Source organism: Ranitomeya variabilis, chromosome 2 (genome assembly GCF_051348905.1).
Source record: "Ranitomeya variabilis isolate aRanVar5 chromosome 2, aRanVar5.hap1, whole genome shotgun sequence".
Taxonomy (NCBI): Eukaryota; Metazoa; Chordata; class Amphibia; order Anura; family Dendrobatidae; genus Ranitomeya; species Ranitomeya variabilis.
The window spans coordinates 1,080,852,570-1,080,877,727 of record NC_135233.1 but is presented as its reverse complement, the minus strand read 5'-3'; the positions used below and the strand labels follow the sequence as shown (position 1 = coordinate 1,080,877,727).

The window sequence follows — 25,158 nt, the reverse complement described above, 5'->3', positions numbered from 1 at the left end:
TTACATTGTTTTTCTTTAGGTTTTACTGTTCTCAATGCATTCCACTTTATAATGAATAAAGATTTACAACTGGAATATTTCATTCAGTGATATCTAGGATGTGGGATTTCAGTGTTCCCTTTATTTTTTTGAGCAGTATATATTATTCAGGAAGGGAGGGACAGGTCCAAATCTTGCATCGGGACCGTAAGGGACCATCAGACTCTAGTTGCGCCTCTGCCCTCTGTAGTCTCTATTGCTAATTTTCAGATGTCTATAAGTTAGTAGATGTAGACTAACTGCAATAATGTCTCCTATGTACTGCACACACAAGAATGATGGATTCCTGCTCTCCTGTGTTTACTGTCTATAATTAGGACATGCAGTCATGGCCAAAAGTGTTAGCACTAGTGGTGAGCGAATATACTCGTTACTCGAGATTTCTCGAGCATGCTTGGGGGTCTTCTAAGTATTTTTCAATGCTTGGAGTTTTAGTTTTTCTTGCCGCAGCTGAATGATTTACATCTGATAGCCATCCCTAGCAACCATGCAACCCCCACATGTACTTATGCTGGCTATCAGATGTAAATCATTCAGCTGCGGCAAGAAAAACTAAAATTACGAGCACTAAAAAATACTCGGAAGACCCCCGAGCGTGCTCGAGAAATCTCGAGTAACGAGTATATTCGCTCATCACTAGTTAGCACCCTTGACATTTTTCCAGAAAATGAAGTATTTCTCCCAGAAAATTATTGCAATTACACATGTTTTGATGTATTGGAACAACACAAAAAAAGAGGAAAAATGGGACCTAATTCCACACTTCTCTCAACTGGAATTTTGGACCACTCTTTTTTGTAAACTACTCCATGTCTTTCGTTTGAAGGGTGCCTTTTAACAACTGTAATTTTAAGATCCTTACTCATTGCTGGCCACTTCAGAACTTTCCAGTGCTTTACTTCCATCCATTTCTGGATGCTTCTAGAAGTATGTTTGGGGTCAGTGTTCTGCTGGAAGACCCATGAGCTGGGATGCAAAACCCATACATTGAGACCCAAAATCCTTTGGTAATCTTCAGATTTCTTGATGTCTTGCACACAGTCAAGGCACCCAGCACAAGTAGTGTCCAGTACCGAACCCCGAACAATGCACTATTTACTGTACGTAGGTTTTCCTGTTTGAGTTTGCCAGTCTAATAAAGCTTGTTTAGAGGCTATCAATCAATATTCTTTTAGACTGTGGGCTCTTCCAGAGCCATCAAATTCATGCAAAGTATTGGCATGGCTGTGATTGGCAGACAATTATGCTCTCATTTGTGTAGGGATAGGACACAACTGGAGTGCGGGACAGATTCTTACTGGGCACTATACTGTCCTTTGTCTGTAATATATCTAGATTGGTGTCTGTTTTAACTAGATTGTGAAATAAATAATTGGCATCAGTTGTCTAGTTGCCATTTCTAGGGTCAAAAACTAATTTTGCTGGACTGTTTTCTGCTGTCTGTTTTTTACTAGTGCGTGAAATAAATATATGGCATCAGACGACTGGTTGCTATTTCTAGTCCCAAAAGCTATTGTTTCTGGACTGGTGCCAGTTTTTTTTTTTTTTGCAATTTCTAGGTTTAAAAAATTATTTATCTCATGTCGTTTTTTAATACTGTTGCAAAAAAAATAAATCTACTCATCCGACATCTCTTTGCAAGTAGTGTTTAGAAAATCCACTTGCAAAATTTAGGATAACATTAAATTTTGGATGTAGGCGTGGCCGTGGTGGTGCTGGTGTAGCTACTGATGTTTGTGGTGATATAGCTAATCCACAGAGAGGACATGGTCATTTTGTCCCTGCTATGTGCCCAAATATAACAGGTTTTTTCTGTTGCACGTTATGCGTCCTTTAACCTTCATGACCCAGCCTATTTTGACCTTAATGACCTGGCCATTTTTTTTGCAATTCTGACCAATGTCCCTTTACGAGGTAATAACTCAGGAATATTTCAATGGATCCTAGCGATTCTGAGATTATTTTTTCTTGACATATTGGGCTTCATGTTAGTGGTAAATTTAGATTGATAATTTTTGCGTTTATTTGTGAAAAAAATGGAAATTTGGCAAAAATTTTGAAAATTTCAATTTTTTTATTTTTATTCTGTTAACCCTAGAACGCATGACGTTAAAACTATACATATACATATATAGAAAAACACACTTAAATAACTTTCACAAGTTTATTTCAAAATTGCTCAATAAAATATGAATAGTGGACAAAATTTTAATTATAATTTTTCACAGAAAACACCAAAAAATCTTTTTTTTCCCAAATTTCACACAAAGACATGAAAACACACAAAAACGCATAGAGATCTATAGCAAACTAGCTGCAGCTACATTTTTATTCTAACTTTCTTTTCTATTATATTAGTCTTCCAAACAATTCTGACATGTTATTTTTTCAGAAGAGTGTTCTTTCCAAACAGTTTCCTTACAAGTGGAACAATATCGCTCAGTTTTCCTCTCTATGTTTCTTGGACACATGAAACAACGCTTTCGTTTTCTTTCTCCTGGCTCTGGAATAATCTGAAACTGTACGCCACACCGTTTCATTGCTTCTTTAGTTTGCTTTGGCAAGCATTTCAAGTCGCTTCGCTCTATCATGGGAGGCATTACAAGTTCATGACAAAGGTCCTTCAAGAATATGCGTCTCCTGTCCTTCCTCTGTGCATGAAATTCCGGATGAGTTTCTGTATAAATAATGAATGAATTTAGGGCTGCTACATCAAGCATATTTGAAAATAGAGTAATATGCTGTACACAACATGAAAGATGTGGCACTCACCCCGAGATTGCAGAAAAACAATGTCCTTTAATTCCCTTTATGCGGCTTTAGACATCTGTGGAGAGGCGGCAGGTACAGGTGAGGGGTGCGGGGACAGGAAAGCGGACGACAGCTGAAAATGGTCTTCAAGTCTTAAATTTATCGAATAAATTATTATCTGCAGATCAAGAGAGAGTTTTGTCTTTTGGTTTGAATTTTTGTTTACCAGAGGAGTTTAATATCACGGAATTCATAATAGACTTGTTCAAAAGCATAAGAAAAATACATTTGCATAAGTTTTTTGTTAATAATAAATATAAAAAAGCTGAAACATCCGTAGTTTCAACAGAAAGTCCGGCTTCAATTGGAAATCTTGGATTTATAGCAGGTCCTTCATTAGACAGGGTTGATATTGAAAATATATGGCAATTAGCCAATTTAAGTGAAGGCGCACAAGAGTTGAAATATCTGAACACGGCTACCAACACTAAATCACCTGTGGAAACTTTCAAAGGGGGAATCCCTTCAAGTTTTATGCCACCAATATCCCCGGGAAATTTGATACATTTATTCCATGATTTGGTTCTGAAAGACATTGAGGCAATGCTGTATCGAAAACCTACAAAAAACTTATTACCAAGTGAGGAAAAAGCCCTCCGAGAGATGCAACAGTGGAAAGATGTGATTATAAGAAAAGCGGACAAGGGGGGCAATCTTGTAATAATGGACAAAGATTATTACATTAATGAAGCCATGTCTCAATTAAATGATAGAGCAACCTATATACCGCTAGACACTAATCCCACTGTTAAATTTAAAGAGAAATTAAAATCATTGTTAAATAGATATGTAATGAAAGGTACTCTAACAAAAAATAGAGCGGAAAAACTTCTACCTGAATGCCCTACGATACCAAACTGGTACAGCATTCCTAAAATTCACAAAAATTCTACACATCCTCCTGGACGCACCATAATTTTGGGGATTGGTTCATTAACCAAACCCTTGTCCCAGTTTTTAGATTGGCTATTGAAACCCTTATTACAAAAAATCCCGTCTTTTGTTAAAGATTCGGGTGATTTTTTACTGGCTTTACAAATGATCGATTGGCAGCCGACTTTCTCCTTAGCTTCGGTAGATATCGTTAATTTGTACACGAGAATCCCACAGATAAAGGGCATTGATGCGATACACGAAATTCTGTTAAAAACAGACAAAGATCCCGATTTTATTTCCTTTATTTTGGAAGGCTTAGAGTTCGTCCTATCGCACAATGCCTTTAAATTTGTGGATAAGTGGTTCCTACAATGTACAGGTACCGCGATGGGTACGCCCGTCACTTGCGATTTTGCTCATTTATTTTTAGCGGTCTTTGAAGGGAAACACATAACGTCAACTTCTAATCCATATTTGAAACATATGCGATTATATTTGAGATTTGCAGACAACAATTTTATCATCTGGGATGGTCCAAAAAGCACTTTTGACAATTTTGTGTCTCATTTAAACAATATAAATGAGGATAATATGCGCTTCACATCTTGTTTTGGTGAAAATGAATTAGATTTCCTAGATGTAAAAATCGATATATCCAATGGTAAGTTGGTTACAAAAGTCTTCAAAAAACCAACGGCAACTAATAACTTGCTTCATTTTAATAGTGCGCACCCATTTCGCACAAGAAAATCTATCCCCTATAGTCAGATGGTACAATTTAGAAAAATCAATAATGATGAGGAAAATCTTAAGAAACAAATTGATGAACTAAAAACATCTTTTCTGAATAGAAATTACCCACCGCAATTATTAGCTGAGGCTGAATCTAGGGTTTACAAACTCTCCCAAGGGGACTTGTTAAGAAATTGTAGAAAAAACAGACAAGCCCAAAATAAAGGTGGAGATCAGCAGAAATGTACGTTTGCATTCACACATAGCCCAATGGACAAAGAGATATATGCGGCTATTAGAAAAAACTGGCACGTTTTATTAAATGATCGAGATTTATCAAAAATCACGTTAAACCAACCCCAATTTGCGTATAAACGTACAAAAAATTTGGGAGATCTCCTTCTCCCAGAAAACCGCAATTGGTTAGAAAAATCTCAGCCTCAGGGGAATTATAAATGCGGCAATTGTAATTTCTGCCATCATCATATGGTCCGATAACCCATGTAGTTCACGACTTTATTTTGTGTAAAAGCAAATATGTAGTGTACGTTATTTTTTGTCCATGCCTGTTCTTTTATATCGGCAAAACGATCCGCCCATTAGTTACAAGATTTAGGGAACATTACAAATCCATCTCCTCAGGGAAAGGTTCCTTACGCTTAATTAAGCATATACAAGAAAGCCACAATGCAAACCCTAATGTGTTAAAATTTGCAGGTTTGGAAGTAGGTAAACCTCCACATCAGGGCGCTAATCGTAACAAAGTCCTTCTCCAACATGAAGCGAGGTGGATACTAAAAACAAATGCACAAGGTCCAATAGGACTTAATGATAAGCTTGATATGGCTATATTTTTATAAGTATTGTCAGTTATTTCCATGTCTGTAAAACAACGTGTTTTTTTCTATTGCAAAATGTAAATTTTTATCGTTATTTGCACTTTTATATGTTTTTCTCACTGAGTTGTCTATGCCCTTAAAAAGGAAATGACATGCTTGATTTTGCACTTGGACCCGTGGAAGCACATTTGTGCGAAACGGCCGTCGTCCGCTTTCCTGTCCCCTCACCCATCACCTGTACCTGCCGCCTCTCCACAGATGTCTAAAGCTGCATAAAGCGAATTGAAGGACATTGTTTTTCAGCAATTTCGGGGTGAGTGCCACATCTTTCATGTTGTGTACAGCATATTACTCTATTTTACTGCTACATGTAGAGCACCTCCCATAAATGCATCATTGTGATCTTTAGTCTGATGAAAAGCCGTTCTGAATGTCCCATAGCCTGTGAAGAGCACTAATTACCTGGTGCCGCTCAGTTCTGAATCTTGGTTGCTTGACATATTTGAAAATAGCACTACAGGCCATCGTTTTGTTTGCCTCTTACACGAATATTCTCCCACCATCTCATCCATTTTATCTACACCTCCTTTTGTTGTATTGTAATGCAGGATGATTTCTGGTTTCAATTTTTTGTCATTGCTGTCAACACTGCAATCGTGATGCATGGTACTGAGTAAAATTACAGATTTCTCCTTCTTCGCCTTGTAAGATACCAAAGTCGCTTTGTTATTGAATCCAAAGACACTGTCATAAAGTGCTCGCTGACGATTGTGTTTGAGTGCTTCTGGAATTTCTCATCTGTTTTGCTTTATAGTACCAACAAGTGTAATAGCTTTTGCAAGCAGAAAATTACCTAGTTCAACATTGGTGAAATAATTGTCCTTGGTAATGTTTCTACCTGAATTGTATATTGGAACAGCAAGAGTTTTGACTATTTCAGACCCCAGATCCTTCTGTACTGGTGCACCAACCTCTTTGCCACAGTAGATTACACCATTTATGCCATAATAATTTGCAGAATCACACGTCCAGAAGATTTTTATTCCGTACATGGCTGGCTTGCTGGGCATGTATTGTATGAACTTGCAGGGTCCTCTGAACGGTACAAGTCGCTCATCTACAGTAACATTAGTACTAGGACTGTAAAGTTTTGTGCAATTTTAGATAAATATGTTCCAGATATAACTGATAGGGGCTAATTTGTCTGTTTCAAACCTCGCTGCACGAGTTCGCTTATCATCAAAGCGAATGATTCTTCTAATTTTCTCATATCTGCCCACTGACATTGTCGCCTTATAGTGTGGATCAGAAAGTGGGTCCAGAAATAATTCTCGTATTGGGACATCATACGATTTTTGACTCCCTGCCAGCAGTAAAAGTCCAATATATGCATAAAGTTCCTCTTTTGAGATATTTTTCCAGGACTTATTTTTTGCAGAAGCGATATGTCTTCCTTCTAGGTTTGAACATAATAGGACCTCTTCTGCAATATTGTCAGAAAAATAAGTACAGAATACACCTTTAGGGGTAAAGTAACTGGGACTTCCCACAGCTCCTTGAGCCTGTCTCACAATATTGTGTGTTGGAGTACGTCCGACTAATGTAGGTTTACTGTCCCAAAAAACATTCGTTTTGGATGTTCTGCTTATCACTTCTTGAGGATCCACTAGATTCACTTCATCATCAGAGGAATCACTGGATGAGGATGTTTGATTAGCTGGTGGCAGATATTCTTCATCAGACAAAGATAGTTCACTTTCATCATCGCTTTGAAACATAATCGCTTCAATCTCTTGGTCAGTCAGACACTTGGAGGAAGAGTGTGCCATTGCTGACTAGATGTTAGCAAACTAAAAGAAAAAACAATGAACAGAATCAGGGTTGTCCACTCTTTGCTTGTGTGTGACACACTGTAAGTGTAATGTCCCCCCTTCTTCCTCTCACCCTCAGCTGCACTTACCTTTTATACTTTTAGGTGGTGTACAATTCTCTGGATTTTTGTGGCTCACAAGCTCTAGCCTTTGCAAGCTTCTTAGAAACAGAAACTGAAAATGAATCAGATTTCCTCTCAACAGCTTATCTTATCACAGGTCCTTCAGCAATTAGCTAACAGTGTATACTGTCCTCAGTACTCTATACACAGCTCATTACTGTGTTCCGAAGGACCTGAGGTGATGTCATGGCCTTATCACTCCCTCCAAAAATCACATGACATCCTCACATGTTATTATCCACACCCTGGCCCCTCTACCAGCATTACTGAGTACAAATAAAGTAACTTGAGACACAAACACTACTGAGAACATGATAAAAATAGCGGGGGCCTAAAAGGCCCCCAATTCGTACAGATGTAGTTTTCACCAAACAAGCATTGTACACCATAATGCCTATGAAAAAAACTATATGAACAACTGGATATTATCAACAAACTTGAGGAATACCTGGAGTTTCAAAATTCTAACTAAAGTAATTTTGCAGATAATAGCAAAAATATAAGCATGGGGGCCTAAATGTCTACTTTACATCAGCACAATTTTGGAAATAATGTTTTTTTTGCTAGGAAGTTATAAGGGTTAAAATTTGACCAGTGATTCTAATCTTCAATATGTTTTATAGGGGATGAACATGTTTTATAACTTGGATTTCTGTATTTCCAGGAGAGCCATTTGATAACACCAGGATCATATCCTCAGCAGTTTCCAATATCATCGTCTCAATGTTTTTTGGGAATCGTATGGATTATGAAGATCCACAATTTAACAGGCTCTTGGATTTAATTAATGAAAATATTCGGCTTCTGGCAGACAAAATGGTTTTAGTTAGGTTACTCTTATTATTTTTCTTGATTTACTTTCTTATAATATAATATTTCTAATATAAATGTCACTATATAATGGCAATGGACAGTTCTACCTATGGATAATTTATCTTGGTTTGTTCAAAAACTACCAATTAGGGTTAGCAACAAAGAATTAGTTGTGATCCAAACACTGGAACTTCTACCAGTTCTGTGATGGCTGGGAGATCTGACATGCCCTGTCAGCATGAAGACGTGTTCTCAGGAGTGACCTTCACAAGTTATATCTTATACTGTGGATATTTCATAACTTTGGATATACACTCACCGGCCACTTTATTAGGTACACCATGCTAGTAACGGGTTGGACCCCCTTTTGCCTTCAGAACTGCCTCAATTCTTCGTGGCATAGATTCAACAAGGTGCTGGAAGCATTCCTCAGAGATTTTGGTCCATATTGACATGATGGCATCACACAGTTGCCGCAGATTTGTCGGCTGCACATCCCAAAGATGCTCCATACAAGGCAGGATGGATCCATGCTTTCATGTTGTTTACGCCAAATTCTGACCCTACCATCCGAATGTCGCAGCAGAAATCGAGACTCATCAGACCAAGCAACGTTTTTCCAATCTTCTACTGTCCAATTTCGATGAGCTTGTACAAATTGTAGCCTCAGTTTCCTGTTCTTAGCTGAAAGGAGTGGTACCCGGTGTGGTCTTCTGCTGCTGTAGCCCATCTGCCTCAAAGTTCGACGCACTGTGCGTTCAGAGATGCTCTTAGGCCTACCTTGGTTGTAACGGGTGGCGATTTGAGTCACTGTTGCCTTTCTATCAGCTCGAACCAGTCTGCCCATTCTCCTCTGACCTCTGGCATCAACAAGGCATTTCCGCCCACAGAACTGCCGCTCACTGGATTTTTTTTCTTTTTCGGACCATTCTCTGTAAACCCTAGAGATGGTTGTGCGTGAAAATCCCAGTAGATCAGCAGTTTCTGAAATACTCAGACCAGCCCTTCTGGCACCAACAACCATGCCACGTTCAAAGGCACTCAAATCACCTTTCTTCCCCATACTGATGCTCGGTTTCAACTGCAGGAGATTGTCCTGACCATGTCTACATGCCTAAATGCACTGAGTTGCCGCCATGTGATTGGCTGATTAGAAATTAAGTGTTAACAAGAAGTTGGACAGGTGTGCCTAATAAAGTGGCCAGTGAGTATATATATATATATATATATATATATATATATATATATATATATATATATATATGCAAATCATGTGTGACAGCAGAACAGTAAGGAAGATTACGGCATGAGAAAGGAGAATAACACAGATTTAATTTTAAGGGTGAGGCATTGCAAAGTCTTTTTGTCTGTGAAGCATGACCATGGAGGGAAACAAAGTTGCTGCTTGCTTTTCGAGTGAGGTTATAGTGCTGCTGCAATTAATTCACACATTATCTTTGCATTTATGTTGAAGCAAGCCACCAATATTGCGGAAAGAAAATAAAATTATGTTGAACATCACTTTGACATTACTAAGATTGTTCTTGTGCTAAGTAACTTGAAAGGGAATGGATACAGTGGTAAGAGACCTCAGAGTGTCCGATCACTAGAAATAACCCTTTAAACTGTTGTAACTCCTAAACACTTCACAATAATAACACTTACAGGTGACCAGGGCAGATCTAGCAGATCTGTAATTCCAGCATACATATATTAGGAGAGGTGTCCATGTTGTTTTACACTATCATGTACAGTTAACTTTTTTTTTCTACATTTTATCATTCCAGTTATACAATTTATATCCAGTTCTGGGTATTTTACCAGGAAGCCACAAAAGATTTCAGAAGAATGTCAAGGAGCTGCATACATTTATTCAGTGCACATTTATGAAGAATCTTAAAGAGTTGGACATGAATGATCAGCGAAGCTTCGTTGGTGCATTTCTTGCAAAGCAGAGCATGGTACTCTATTTTTTTTGTCTAGGACTGCTGACACACTTGTGAATTCATTGTTTTTTTCCTTAATATAGGAACTAGAGATGGGCGAACCCGAACTGTAAAGTTTGGCATCTGTATCGAATATCTACTGTGGCAGTAAAATGATTACTACCAGTCAGACATCCGCGGTTCCCACGCTGTCAAATGACAGCGTGAGCCTGCAGCTGTGGTCGGAGGTATAAAGTTTACCTCCAGCCACCCACTGATGCCAGCTGATGGGACTAGTGATGAGCGAGTGTACTGTTGCTTGGGTTTTCCCGAGCACGCTCGTGTGGTCTCCGAGTATTTATTAGTGTTCGGAGATTTAGTTTTCCTTGCAGCAGGTGCATGATTTGCAACTACTAGGCAGCTTGATTATATGTGGGGATTCCCTAGCAATCAGGCAACCCCCACATGTACTCAGGCTGGCTAACAGCCATAAATCATGCAGTTGACTAAATCTCTGAACACTAACAAATCCTCGAAGATCACCCAAGCGTGCTCGGGAAAACCCAAGCAACGAGTATACTCGCTCATCACTAAATGGGACCACTGCTGTGACTATAACACAAGTTATAATGAATCTTCTCTCACAAGAATATATTTCTATATTATTCTAGTCAGTTCCTCCTACTCTGTAACATGCTCTTTAGCGTTGCACTGAAAGTCTCTTCACAGATTAAAAACCCATTGTTGTAAGAATTTTCACCTCAAAAGGGCTCTTGTTTGTATCTTAGGCACATAATATGGTGTCACTGTTAGAGATGGGTGGACCTCTGGATGTATGTTTGGGTCTGGTGGATTCTTCCAAACAGTTAAAAAAAAGTTTGGGTTCAGGAACCAGAAAATTACCCGGACCCGAACCCCATTCGCTTGAATAGGGGGCCCAAACAACCAGTGTTTGCTACGCTGTCATGTACATGACAGCGCAGAAAACACTGTTTCTGATAGGCAGTAAAATCATTACCACCAGTCAGACAGCTGCAGTTCCCTGCAGCTGTGATTGGAGGTATAAAGTTTACCTCCAGTCACTGGTGTCGGCTGATGGGACAACTGCTCCCATCAAACCGAAGCCTGCTGCCGCTAATAACAGTGAGAGCAGGCGGCAGCTGATTGGAATATTCATTAGCCGGCGCCTGCGCTCTAATTAAATAATTAAAAAAAACAACGTGGGTTCCCCTGTATTTTTGAACAGCATTAGTGAGCAGCGGTGACCTCATCCATGTTACCGCAGGTCACTGAGGCTGCGTTCCCAGCTGGGCCAAATTCATTGCAGTGAAATTCTATACATCTGTTAATTATTTTTTAGGTCAGGATATCTTAGTGTATTAGAAAGTAGCTTTTGTAGAGGCAATGAGGACACATTCGATTTACATTTCATGTCAAAGAAACTGGTGGAAATCCAATGATTAAATAGGATCTGCATCTTTAACCTCCCCACTCTAACCTGGAAAAGATAGTTGGCTACTTTCTTTTTTGTTTTTCAATTCTTTCATTTAAAGGTCCAAAATAATCTATTTTACAATATGTCTTAATAAGTAATTACTAAAAAAACACACTAGAAATTTTCAATGGAAATGTTTGAAAAAAAATCTAAACCTTCTATTTCTGGATATTTTAGGAAAAAGCAAATGCCCAGTCGTATTTTCATAATGACAACCTGACCGCTTTGATAAGATCTATTATTACTGCGGGGACAGAGACCACATCTACCACAATCCGCTGGTGTATACTGATGATGATTAAATATCCTCATTATCAAGGTAATTTATTTATGATAGCATGGTTTGTGCAATAATTTTATACAAACTAGGAAAAACAACTTATTGGGTTAATGGATTGGGCGTAGGGCAAGAAACTGTATTTGTGATTGTTTTTTCAGAAATATAACAAAATCCAAAACTGTTTATAGGGTCAAGGTGGTCAAGTCTTTTGCGAAAAGATTTCTGAATGCTTGCAGGTTGCTCACGCACGCTGTCAGGAAGAGGGTGGTGACCACAAGTGTGCAATTTGCATGCAGTTTCTGACTAGAAGACCGTGGCTTAGCTCAATTCCTTTGTATTGAGTGAGGCCAAGCAAGATTAGTTGCAGACTATCTAAATCTCCAGAGGGAGACACAGATTGCAGAGGGCCCCTGTGCCAGAAACCTTCCCGGGCCCCCCCATACTGCAACAAAGTTATGTAAACATATATAGGTTGTAATATTTATTACCAGTTTAGAACACAAAAATCAAATCTAAATAATACATTTAAGTTCCATATTTAACAACTGAGTATAACACAAAGCAGTCAAGCAATTGATGCCATATCTGGATGTGCTTATTGTGGCCTATGACTTATCAGTCAGCACAGACTGCTATTACTTTATAAATTGGAGGAAATAATACTGTAGTGAGGAGAATTTGATTTTTTTTTTCAAAACTTAAAGGGGTTGTCCAGGACCATTTTATTATTTTACTATGATCCTATGAACCGATAGGCAGGTAGTTGCTAACTACCCACCTGTTCTGTGCTGGCCTAGAGTGGTCAAGGACTGCTCCTGCCACAGATCCTGCTGCTTTATGTCAATAGAGCAGCTCTTCATGTTCTGGGCTGCTCTGTTTATGGGGCATGACTACTGACCTCATGCTGTTCAACAGCCGGCTCCCCGTAGTTATGCAATGGGGAGATGTCAATCAGCATAACGCTGGCAGTCACAGCCCTTCAACAGAGCAGAAGAGAAGCTGCTGTTCTGTTGATGTGACGTCAACAGAAGCAATAGTAGTGATCTGTGACTACCCTGATCTGGTAGAGATCTGCAAGGGGAAGGACAGGCAGTTAGTTAGGAAATAACTGCCTGCTAGATCTGAGGCCTATAGTAAAAAATTGAATGGATTGTCCAAAACCCATTTCATAATAATTAGTAAACAATTTTACCCTTTATTGCCAAATGCGAAAAAACATCCATTTTACTAATTCAAATCAATACACCTAGGCTTTAGTCAGCCATTCACATGCTTGTATTTAGAAATGTTCACTGAAAAATGTATTTCAAACAGCAAAACCCTGTGGAGGTGTGAACAATTGACTTAAAACTCATTCTTCTGGCCTTTTTTTCTGAAAATTCATCAATAATTTTATTTAAGTTAATCATTCTAGCACAGTAATTTTCTATGGACTGCATAGCTAGTCCACTTAGCCTTTCTTGTCCCATGTGGTGCCCCTGAGGGTCCAGTCGCCACAGAGGTACTGCACCTCAGCCAGAGGTATGGTACTCCGCTCTCGGGCAAGGAGGGGACACTACCCGGTACCCACACACTGGCATCCAACACTAGACCTCTATAGGTCTGGAGGGAACTAGGTAGAGGCTGTGGGTGGAGAGAAAGGAGTTGTCATAGAAACAAGAGGGAGGAGTCAGTTAGGGAGTTAGTCAGTTGGAGCTGGGGACCTGTGCAGAGAGGAGCTCGTCCCAGCACCAGAGGATGGAGAGAGAGAACAAGGAAGATAGAGAGAAGCTCCTGACAGGAAGAAGATAATGTGTTCTAGGGTAGTGAGGAATCCACCCATGGGGCCCAAATCCACGCCAACTGTAGTTGGATGGAGGGGCCAAGTCACAGTGGGGGAACCGGCCTCCAGACTTGTGGAGAACTATAAGGCTCAGCTAGCAAGCCAGAGGCTGGGATAACTGTATGTGCCACAGCCACACACATTTGCCAAAAAGGCAGCCACATAGTATCAAGGGAACCAGGAGGACGTCGCCCGACAAGGTCCGAGGCTGCTGGCTTTTGACACTGTGTGTGAAGGTGCAGAGCAGGAGAGGCAAGAGCCAGCGCATTGAGACAGCTAGGAAAGGAACATAAGAAAGGGGTCTGCGCAAAGTGTACTCCAGACTACCTGAGAGCTGGCTGGACCACGGACCTGGAGGACACAGCACCCGGCTGGTATTGCATATAAGAACTGTGAGTGAACTGTGGAAATTGCACCCTGCTGTGTCCTCTGAATTATTACTGCGTCACGTGCCCTGCATCACAACATTCACCATCATTGACTTTAGTTCTTTAACTGCCCTGGGGCCTAGCTCTACCCGAGGAGAGCTGTAACATCTCCGCTGCATCACCAACTGCCCCAGTGGACCTGAACCGCAGCGTCGGCCATTTTCCTTATTGCCAAGCACCACGGGTGGCGTCACGAACAAACCCCCTATAAACTCTATTTCCCCTTCATTTTCATTAATTTTATTGGACACCCAGGGCCACGGACCGGGTCACTGCTACCATGACAACCCCCTGAAGAACCGTTGGATCTGGCCCGAGTACCCCACGACCCTGACGGGCACTCCATACATCTCATTTAGTTTTTTATTAACTTTAGTTTTGACGAGGAGCGTCCAGCGCTAGCCACTGTTACTGGCAACGATAAGAACAAAATATATGCTGTACATACTTCTGGAAAACTTGGAACTAGCACACTGTTGTCAGCAATCAATAGCTTGGCAATTTCTTCCACAGTGGTCATGTGTGCAATTTGTGATTTTAAGCAAACTCTGAATGAGATGAGTCATGTAGGAAGAGCTGGTGAAAAGTCTTTTTTGAAATGGTTTGCAAGGTTCTCTCCATCCTTATGCAGTTCCTATATCAGATGCAGATCGCAGTGAGCTGGGAAGGATTGCTCTAAATTTATTCATTGTTGCATGAAGACTTTGAAATCTTTGTTTTAATTGCATGATAATTGTGTCTAAGCAAGAGTTAAAGATGTTAACCTGGAAGTACTTCTCAGCATCGCAGAGTCATTCATCTTCGCACAATTTATCATACTGTCTTTTTACACCTTTATTTCTTTTTCTTTCAAATGCAACGTCTATTCCCCACTTCTCTTACAATTGCATGCCACTGGTTTTTGCTCCCTGGTAGTTTTTTTCTGAACTCTTTAAGAACTTCAACAGCATTTTTAAGTAAGAGTGTTGCTTTTTCAAGATTTGCGTCTTTAGCTTGCACACACTTTGAAATTGGTCCAACACCATCTAGAATTGTAGACTCTGTGACAACTGTGATCAGAAACTCAAAGGTGCTGTTGTTTTTTCTTTAAGATAGCGGCATCATTGCTGTCACTGGAATTTTTGTCTAACTTTAGGATAATTTTTGTCAGTGCCTTCAGGTTATCAGTGTAGCGATACCTCAATGCCATGATCAAATCATTCCTGGAAGACCATCTAGTTGGACACAACCTCTTCAGACTAATCTTATCAGTTTTAGACTCTGATGATATCTCTGATAATAAAGTCCATTGTTTGATGCTGCTGTCGCCAAAAAGCTGGTACAATTTTTCAATGAGATCATAAAATTTTCCTAGTTCCGGGATGAATCTTATGGAATAGTTTGCAGCAAGGTTTAAGTTGTGAGCTGCACAATGTATATACTGTGCACTAGGTTCCCTTTTTTAAATTCTTGCTTGAACCCCAGTATATATGCCACTCATATTTGCTGCCCCATCATAACGTTGCCCATGACATCTACTTATGTCAAGACTCTTATTTTCAATACTTAGAACAATTTCTTCCTCAAGGATTGCACCGTTCCGGTACATGTGAAGTACAGGCTTTTCAACTTACTCATGGATATCTCTTGAACAATACCCTTCAGACTTAACAAATTGCACTGCCAGGGAAGAGAAAATCCCTGTCTAGAAGAGATTACATACTGAATGCAACTGTCGTGAAAAAGGCCTGTTTGGCAGAAACACGTTGATACTCAAAGGTTGCTCTTCTGTCTTGAACTGTAATAAAATACATTTTGTTTACATCCAAAAGGAGTGTGCAAATTATATTTATTCCATATAGTCTATGAGGGACCTCACCAATCCCCTCTGTTGGCACTTTCGTTAGTGAAATACCTCAGTGTGCATTCCAATATCTATTTTTCATATTACTTCTGTGTGACCTCTAAAAGGAAGATTACACATTGCCAGTGTTAGGGTACCGTCACACAGTGCAATTTTGATCGCTACAACGGCACGATTCGTGACGTTCCAGCAATGCATTTACGATATCGCTGTGTATGACACGCTACTGCGATCCGGATCCCCGCTGAGAATCGTACGTCGTAGCAGATCGTTTTAAACTTTCTTTCGTCGTCTAGTGTCCAGCTGTGGCGGCATGATTGCATTGTGTGACACAGGTTGTATACGATGTGCGCACAGTAACCAATGGCTTCTACATCGCAAATACGTCATGAAATTATCGCTCCAGCGCCGTGTATTGCAACGTGTGACCGCAGTATACGACGCTGGAGCGATACTTATACGACGCTGCAACGTCACGAATCGTGCCGTCGTAGCGATGAAAATGGCACTGTGTGACGGTACCCTTAAGGTCACATTAATCACTCTGTCAAGACCTTGCCTCCAGAAGTTTTTTGTTTTCTAATTTCCGTCTCAATTTCCTCATCTACAGTACCATGACTGTGCCAATGCTGCATCAACAAGCACTCATTAATGTGCAGGATGGAGCTTTCATTATTATTTCATTACAGGGAAGAGCACCCTGCCCTTGCCGGCTTATATTCTTCAGGATTATGGGGAAGGAGACAGTAGGTTGAGGGTTGCAGTAGCTCGATGGTGTTGAGGTGGCCGTGTGGTCAGTACAGGCTGTAAGTTTCTTTGAAGACGAGTGTTTTCATGTTTCTTTTGAAGGATCCAAATGTAGTGGATAATCAGTTGTGTTGGGGCACAGAATTCCAAATGATGGGGCATATTCGGGAGAAGTCTTAGAGGCGATAGGGTGAGGAGCGAATAAGCGTGGAGGAGAGAAGGAGGTCTTGGGAGGACCAGAGATTACGTGAGGGAAGATATTGTGAGATTAGTTTGGAAATATACGGAGGAGAAAGGTTATGGATGGCTTTGTAGGTCAGTGTTAGTAGTTTAAACTGGATATGCTGGGAAATTGGGATCCAGTGAAGGGATTTGCAAAGAGGGGAGCAAGAGCGTAGCGAGGAGAGAGATTAATTAGTCAGGCAGCAGAGTTAAGGACGGACTGGAGGGGTGCGAGAGTGTTAGAAGGTAATGCACTGCCTGTGTTAGGTGAGACCAATTTCTCACACCATCCACCCATGCTGAATTGTAAGCACCAAAGCTTCGATCAGCAAAAAGCCAGCATGGTTCACAGTAGGCACAGTCTAGGATTGGAGAATAACACAACCATTAATGTGGGATCAATACTCCAGCTCGTGTTTTCTTGGTGTAAAATACCTGCGAAAAACAGTGTCCTCCCTTTTTTTCATATCGTGGAAATGTTATAAATGGCCTACAAGACCGCTGAGAAATTATGAATCTCTTTGCTTAACTGTCATTAATATCTGGTGGGAAGTTACCATGGTCAGTTGGAAATGTATTTGCATCTGTAGCAAGGCCTTCAACATCTGCAATTATCTCATCCAGATATTCACTGGACTGTTCCTCACTCTGTATAGGAACTGATGCACATAATGCTTTATTTACAGCTGACTGTGGGCTCTCTGGATCCTTGAAAGGAGTGTGATAAGTGTTTGCACATGGAATGTCAGGATTAACAATTGGCAAGTTTTCAGTCTCCTCTGTCATGATCTCCATGGCCAGAGAACTAGCATAAGCCTCTATAGGAACAAGCTCTTGGAAGATGTAACTATACTGACCATGAACTAAACCTACCGCATCATCTAGAAGTAGCCAGGTAGCATGTCCTACTTTTTATCCCTATATGCCCAGCGCCGGCCGGAGAACTAAATAATGCTAGCAGAGGGAAATATAAGACCTGACTCACCTCTAGAGAAATGCCCAAAAAAAGGAGACAGAGGCCCCCCACATATATTGGCGGTGATTTTAGAAGAAATAACAAACGCAGCAGGAAAATAGTTTTAGCAAATTTGAGGTCCGCTTTCTAGATAGCAGAAGACAGAAAGCATACTTTCATGGTCAGTAGAAAACCCTAACAAAACACATCCAGAAATTACTTTAGGACTCTGGCATTAACTCATAATACCAGAGTGGCAATTCCTGATCAACAAGAGCTTTCCAGACACAGTAACGAAACTGCAGCTGTGAACTGGAACCAAAATACAAAAACAAAACATGGACGAATGTCCAACTTATCTAGTAGATGTCTGGGAGCAGGAACAAGCACAGAGAGGCTTCTGATAACATTGTTGACCGGCAAGCATCTAACAGAGAAGCCAGGTTATATAGCGACACCCAGATCTAATCAGAACAGGTGAACAGGGAAGATGATGTCACAAGTTCAATTCCACCAGTAGCCACCGGGGGAGCCCAGAATCCAAATTCACAACAGTACCCCCCCCTCAAGGAGGGGGCACCGAACCCTCACCAGAACCACCAGGGCGATCAGGATGGGCCCTATGAAAGGCACGAACCAGATCAGAGGCATGAACATCAGATGCAGTGACCCAAGAATTATCCTCCTGGCCATATCCCTTCCACTTGACCAGATACTGGAGTCTCCGTCTGGAAACACGGGAGTCTAGGATTTTTTCCACAACGTACTCCAACTCACCCTCAACCAACACCGGAGCAGGAGGCTCAACGGAAGGCACAACCGGTGCCTCATACCTGCGCAATAACGACCGATGAAAAACGTTATGAATAGAAAAGGATGCAGGGAGGTCCAAACGGAAGGAAACAGGGTTAAGAATCTCCAATATTTTATACGGACCGATGAACCGAGGCTTAAACTTAGGAGATGAGACCCTCATAGGGACAAAACGAGAAGACAACCACACCAAATCTCCAACACAAAGCCGAGGACCAACACGACGGTGACGGTTGGCAAAAAGCTGAGTCTTCTCCTGGGACAACTTTAAATTGTCCATCACCTGCCCCCAGATATGATGCAATCTCTCCACCACCGCATCCACTCCAGGACAATCCGAGGATTCCATCTGACCGGAGGAAAATCGAGGATGGAACCCCGAATTACAGAAAAACGGGGAAACCAAGGTGGCAGAGCTGGCCCGATTATTGAGGGCGAACTCCGCCAATGGCAAAAAAGCAACCCAATCATCCTGGTCAGCAGACACAAAACACCTCAGATATGTCTCCAGGGTCTGATTAGTCCGCTCGGTCTGGCCATTAGTCTGAGGGTGAAAAGCAGACGAAAAAGACAAATCTATGCCCATCCTAGCACAAAATGCCCGCCAAAATCTAGACACAAATTGGGTTCCTCTGTCAGAAACGATATTCTCAGGAATACCATGCAAACGAACAACATTTTGAAAAAACAGGGGCACCAACTCGGAAGAAGAAGGCAATTTGGGCAGGGGAACCAAATGAACCATCTTAGAAAAACGGTCACACACCACCCAGATGACAGACATCTTCTGAGAAACAGGCAGATCTGAAATAAAATCCATCGAGATGTGTGTCCAAGGCCTCTTAGGAATAGGCAAGGGCAACAATAATCCACTAGCCCGAGAACAACAAGGCTTGGCCCGAGCACAAACGTCACAAGACTGCACAAAGCCTCGCACATCTCGTGACAGGGAAGGCCACCAGAAGGATCTTGCCACCAAATCCCTGGTACCAAAAATTCCAGGATGACCTGCCAACGCAGAAGAATGCACCTCAGAGATGACTTTACTGGTCCAATCATCAGGAACAAACAGCCTATCAGGCGGACAACGATCCGGTCTATCCGCCTGAAACTCCTGCAAGGCCCGCCGCAGGTCTGGAGAAACGGCTGACAAGATAACTCCCTCCTTAAGAATACCTGTGGGGTCAGAGTTGCCAGGTGAATCAGGCTCAAAACTCCTAGAAAGGGCATCCGCCTTAACATTCTTAGAACCTGGTAGGTACGATACCACAAAATTAAACCGAGAAAAAAATAATGACCAGCGCGCCTGTCTAGGATTCAGGCGCCTGGCGGTCTCAAGATAAATCAAATTTTTGTGGTCAGTCAATACCACCACCTGATGTCTGGCCCCCTCGAGCCAATGGCGCCACTCCTCAAACGCCCACTTCATGGCCAAAAGCTCCCGATTCCCAACATCATAATTCCGCTCAGCGGGCGAAAATTTACGGGAAAAGAAGGCACAAGGCCTCATCACGGCGCAGTCAGAACTTTTCTGCGACAACACTGCCCCAGCTCCGATCTCAGAAGCGTCGACCTCAACCTGAAAAGGAAGAGTCACATCAGGCTGACGCAACACAGGGGCAGAAGAAAAACAGCGCTTAAGCTCCTGAAAGGCCTCCACAGCATCAGGGGACCAATTAGCAACATCAGCACCCTGTCTAGTCAAATCGGTCAATGGCTTAACGACATCCGAAAAACCAGAAATAAATCGACGATAAAAGTTGGCAAAGCCCAAAAATTTCTGAAGACTTTTAAGAGAAGAGGGCTGCGTCCAATCACAAATAGCTTGAACCTTGACAGGATCCATCTCAATGGAAGAGGGAGAAAAAATATATCCCAAAAAGGAAATTCTCTGAACCCCAAAAACGCACTTAGAACCCTTGACACACAGAGAATTAGACCGCAAAACCTGAAAAACCCTCTTAACTTGCCGGACATGAGAGTCCCAGTCATCCGAAAAAATCAGAATATCATCCAGATACACTATCATAAATTTATCCAAAAAATCGCGGAAAATATCATGCATAAAGGACTGGAAGACTGAAGGGGCATTAGAAAGACCAAAAGGCATCACCAAATACTCAAAGTGGCCCTCGGGCGTATTAAATGCGGTTTTCCACTCATCCCCCTGCCTGATCCGCACCAAATTATACGCCCCACGGAGATCAATCTTAGAGAACCACTTGGCCCCCTTTATGCGAGCAAACAAATCAGTCAGCAACGGCAATGGGTATTGATATTTAACCGTGATTTTATTCAAAAGCCGATAATCAATACATGGTCTCAAAGAGCCGTCTTTTTTTGACACAAAGAAAAAACCGGCTCCTAAGGGAGATGACGATGGACGAATATGTCCCTTTTCCAAGGACTCCTTTATATATTCTCGCATAGCAGTATGTTCAGGCACAGACAGATTAAATAAACGACCCTTTGGGTATTTACTACCCGGAATTAAATCTATAGCACAATCGCACTCACGGTGCGGAGGTAGTGAACCCAGCTTGGGTTCTTCAAAGACGTCACGATAATCAGACAGGAACTCAGGGATTTCAGAGGGAATAGATGATGAAATGGACACCAAAGGTACGTCCCCATGAATCCCCTTACATCCCCAGCTCAACACAGACATAGCTCTCCAGTCAAGGACTGGGTTGTGAGACTGCAGCCATGGCAATCCCAGCACCAAATCATCATGTAGATTATACAGCACCAGAAAACGAATAGTCTCCTGGTGATCCGGATTAATACACATAGTCACTTGTGTCCAGTATTGTGGTTTATTATTAGCCAATGGGGTGGAGTCAATCCCCTTCAGAGGAATAAGAGTTTCCAAAGGCTCTAAATCATACCCACAACGATTGGCAAAGGACCAATCCATAAGACTCAAAGCGGCGCCAGAGTCGATATAGGCGTCAGTAGTAATAGATGACAAAGAGCAAATCAGGGTCACAGACAAAATAAATTTAGACTGTAAAGTGCCAATGGGAACGGATTTATCAAGCTTTTTAGTACGCTTAGAGCATGCTGATATAACATGAGTAGAATCCCCACAATAGAAACACAACCCATTTTTCCGTCTAAAATTCTGCCGCTCGCTTCTGGACAGAATTCTATCACACTGCATGCTTTCTGGCGTCTTCTCAGTGGACACCGCCAGATGGTGCACTGGTTTGCGCTCCCGCAGACGCCTATCGATCTGAATGGCCATTGTCATGGACTCATTCAGACCCGCAGGCACAGGGAACCCCACCATAACATCCTTAATGGCATCAGAGAGACCCTCTCTGAAAGTAGCCGCCAAGGCACACTCATTCCACTGAGTAAGCACAGACCATTTACGGAATCTTTGGCAGTAAATTTCAGCTTCATCTTGCCCCTGCGATAGGGACATCAAAGTTTTTTCTGCCTGAAGTTCCAAATGAGGTTCCTCATACAGCAAGCCCAAGGCCAAAAAAAACGCATCCACATTGCGCAACGCAGGATCCCCTGGTGCCAATGCAAAAGCCCAGTCTTGAGGGTCGCCGCGGAGCAAGGAAATCACAATCCCAACCTGCTGTGCAGGGTCTCCAGCAGAACGAGATTTCAGGGACAAAAATAGCTTACAATTATTTCTAAAATTCTGAAAGCTAGATCTATTCCCTGAGAAGAATTCCGGCAAAGGAATTCTCGGCTCAGATACCGGAGCATGAATAATAAAATCTTGCAAATTTTGTACTTTCGTGGTGAGATTATTCAAACCTGCAGTTACACTCTGAAGATCCATTATTAACAGGTGAACACAAAGCCATTCAAAGATTATAAGGAGAGAGAAAAAAAAGAAAGACTGCAGCATAGACAGACTGGCAAGTGATCCAATTAAGAGCACAGAGAAAAAAAAAAAAAAAAAAAAAAAAACTCTCAGCAGACTTCTTATTTCTCTCCTTTCTCAGCCAAGGATTTTAACCCTTTAGTGGGCCGGTCAAACTGTCATGATCTCCATGGCCAGAGAACTAGCATAAGCCTCTATAGGAACAAGCTCTTGGAAGATGTAACTATACTGACCATGAACTAAACCTACCGCATCATCTAGAAGTAGCCAGGTAGCATGTCCTACTTTTTATCCCTATATGCCCAGCGCCGGCCGGAGAACTAAATAATGCTAGCAGAGGGAAATATAAGACCTGACTCACCTCTAGAGAAATGCCCAAAAAAAGGAGACAGAGGCCCCCCACATATATTGGCGGTGATTTTAGAAGAAATAACAAACGCAGCAGGAAAATAGTTTTAGCAAATTTGAGGTCCGCTTTCTAGATAGCAGAAGACAGAAAGCATACTTTCATGGTCAGTAGAAAACCCTAACAAAACACATCCAGAAATTACTTTAGGACTCTGGCATTAACTCATAATACCAGAGTGGCAATTCCTGATCAACAAGAGCTTTCCAGACACAGTAACGAAACTGCAGCTGTGAACTGGAACCAAAATACAAAAACAAAACATGGACGAATGTCCAACTTATCTAGTAGATGTCTGGGAGCAGGAACAAGCACAGAGAGGCTTCTGATAACATTGTTGACCGGCAAGCATCTAACAGAGAAGCCAGGTTATATAGCGACACCCAGATCTAATCAGAACAGGTGAACAGGGAAGATGATGTCACAAGTTCAATTCCACCAGTAGCCACCGGGGGAGCCCAGAATCCAAATTCACAACACTCCTCACCATGGGCACTGGCTAGGGCAGTAATCTGGCCACTGTCACCAGAAGTACTGCTACATGGGGTTGCTATCTCACCATGTTCTTTCTCAGATTGTTTTAGAAATGACCTAATTTTGGGTCATTTGGCTGTCTGTGCTAACTCTTCTTTTGTTAGGCTACTTTCACACTAGCGTCATACGACGCACGACGAATTGCGTCATTGCGACGTACCAACGCCAGCAGTGAAAGCGCCACACAACGGGGGCAGTGGATGCTGTTTTTCAACGCATTCGCTGCCCCATTGTGAGGTGCAAGGAGGAGGGGGCGGAGTTCCGGCCGCGCATGTGCAACGTTTTTTGGTTGCACATGTTGTGCACATGTTGCGCACATGCAACGTTTTTTGGTGCCTACGGTCCGACGCAACACGACGCAACTGTCGCACGACGGTTGCGATGTGTGGCAATGCGTCGCAATGCGCCGCTAATAGTGTTGAGGGCCTTCAATGACATTGCGGCTTCTGATTGGTCAAGTGAGCACTCATGTGACCGCTCCCGCGACCAATCATCGCAGGTCCTTCACGCGCTCATTCTTAGGAACGGAGGCTCCTGGTTACGGCGGTAAGGTCCAGGGGCCGCCGGAGAGGTGAGTATATCCATATTTTTTTATTTTAATTCTTTATTTTACACATGAATATGGTTCCAATACCGATTCCCGATATCACAAAAGTACTTGCGGTATCGGAATGCTCAACACTAGTCGCTAATGTTAGTCTATGGAGAAAAAACGCATCCTGCAAGCAATTTTGCAGGATGCATTTTTTATCCACAACGACGCATTGCGACGTGCAGTGCACGACGCTAGTGTGAAAAGTAGCCTTAGTCTGCGCTATTGAGCTCCGCTTTTAGGTTTTGGGCCATGTGCCATTAAAAAAAAAAGATCATAATGTATGCTCACTATGTGTTCAGTTAACATGGCCTCACAAGGCCCATTCGTACAAATAAATAAAGAATCCAGACAATGCTTGGAATGAATGGCCGTGTCATTTATTTTTGAGTTACTTGAAATTCAATAACACACCAGTTTTTTCCTTAAATTACCTTTTAAAATAACCAACATTTTAACCACTGTATAAACCAATCCACCCGATAAGGGCGATTTTCCCACAAAACAAATGATCACGACAGGAAAGAATACATAAATAAGGGAGGGAGGGCGGGCCCTTCGGTTTCTTCAGAAAACCGTTGAATGGAATAACACTGCACTAACATGGCTTTTTATATTCTATAAAAAGCCCGCCAATAATAAACCAGACAAAGAACGACTGTTATTTCAGGCGCCAAAGAACTGGAAACAACCACAGCTAACTTGACCTCCAAATTACCTCACAAACCACAGTTAAAACATATATAAACCATTTCTTCAGGGCCTGTAAGGCCATGAGACCCCCCTATAATGTTTTATTATGTACGGGGGAGGGCCGACATTATAGACTATTTGACAGCTATATTATTGTATCATAAAACAATAAAAAGGGGCATAAACACCACAACATATCAACAGGTATGTCCTCTACTAGACAACCCCTTCTTAAACTAAATCTTATGCCCCCATAAAATAATAAGCCTATACTCACCTCAGCTCTGTTCTAGCGCTGATGGCACTCACGGTCCCGGGGCTGTGATGCAGTGAAATGACACGTGATGCCCAGCGCCGCCTAATCAGTGCTGGTGTCACTGTCTCCACCTTCAGACAAACTGAACACAAAGAGGAAGTCCAGGCTGCAGCTGATCTCTGGCTTCCCTCTTGTTC

General features: G+C 41.8%; 1 protein-coding gene across 3 annotated transcripts in view; it reads left to right on the top strand.

Moving 5' to 3' along the window:
* The window catches only part of LOC143808730 (cytochrome P450 2K4-like), a 162,426-nt gene that overhangs the window by 112,153 nt on the left and 25,115 nt on the right, over window positions 1–25,158 (top strand). For all 3 annotated transcript variants that reach the window (XM_077291674.1, XM_077291672.1, XM_077291673.1), the window contains 3 exons: window positions 7,955–8,115; window positions 9,891–10,064; window positions 11,701–11,842. In XM_077291674.1, coding sequence (XP_077147789.1) covers window positions 7,955–8,115; window positions 9,891–10,064; window positions 11,701–11,842 — 477 coding nt within the window. The remainder of the gene's footprint in view (window positions 1–7,954; window positions 8,116–9,890; window positions 10,065–11,700; window positions 11,843–25,158) is intronic.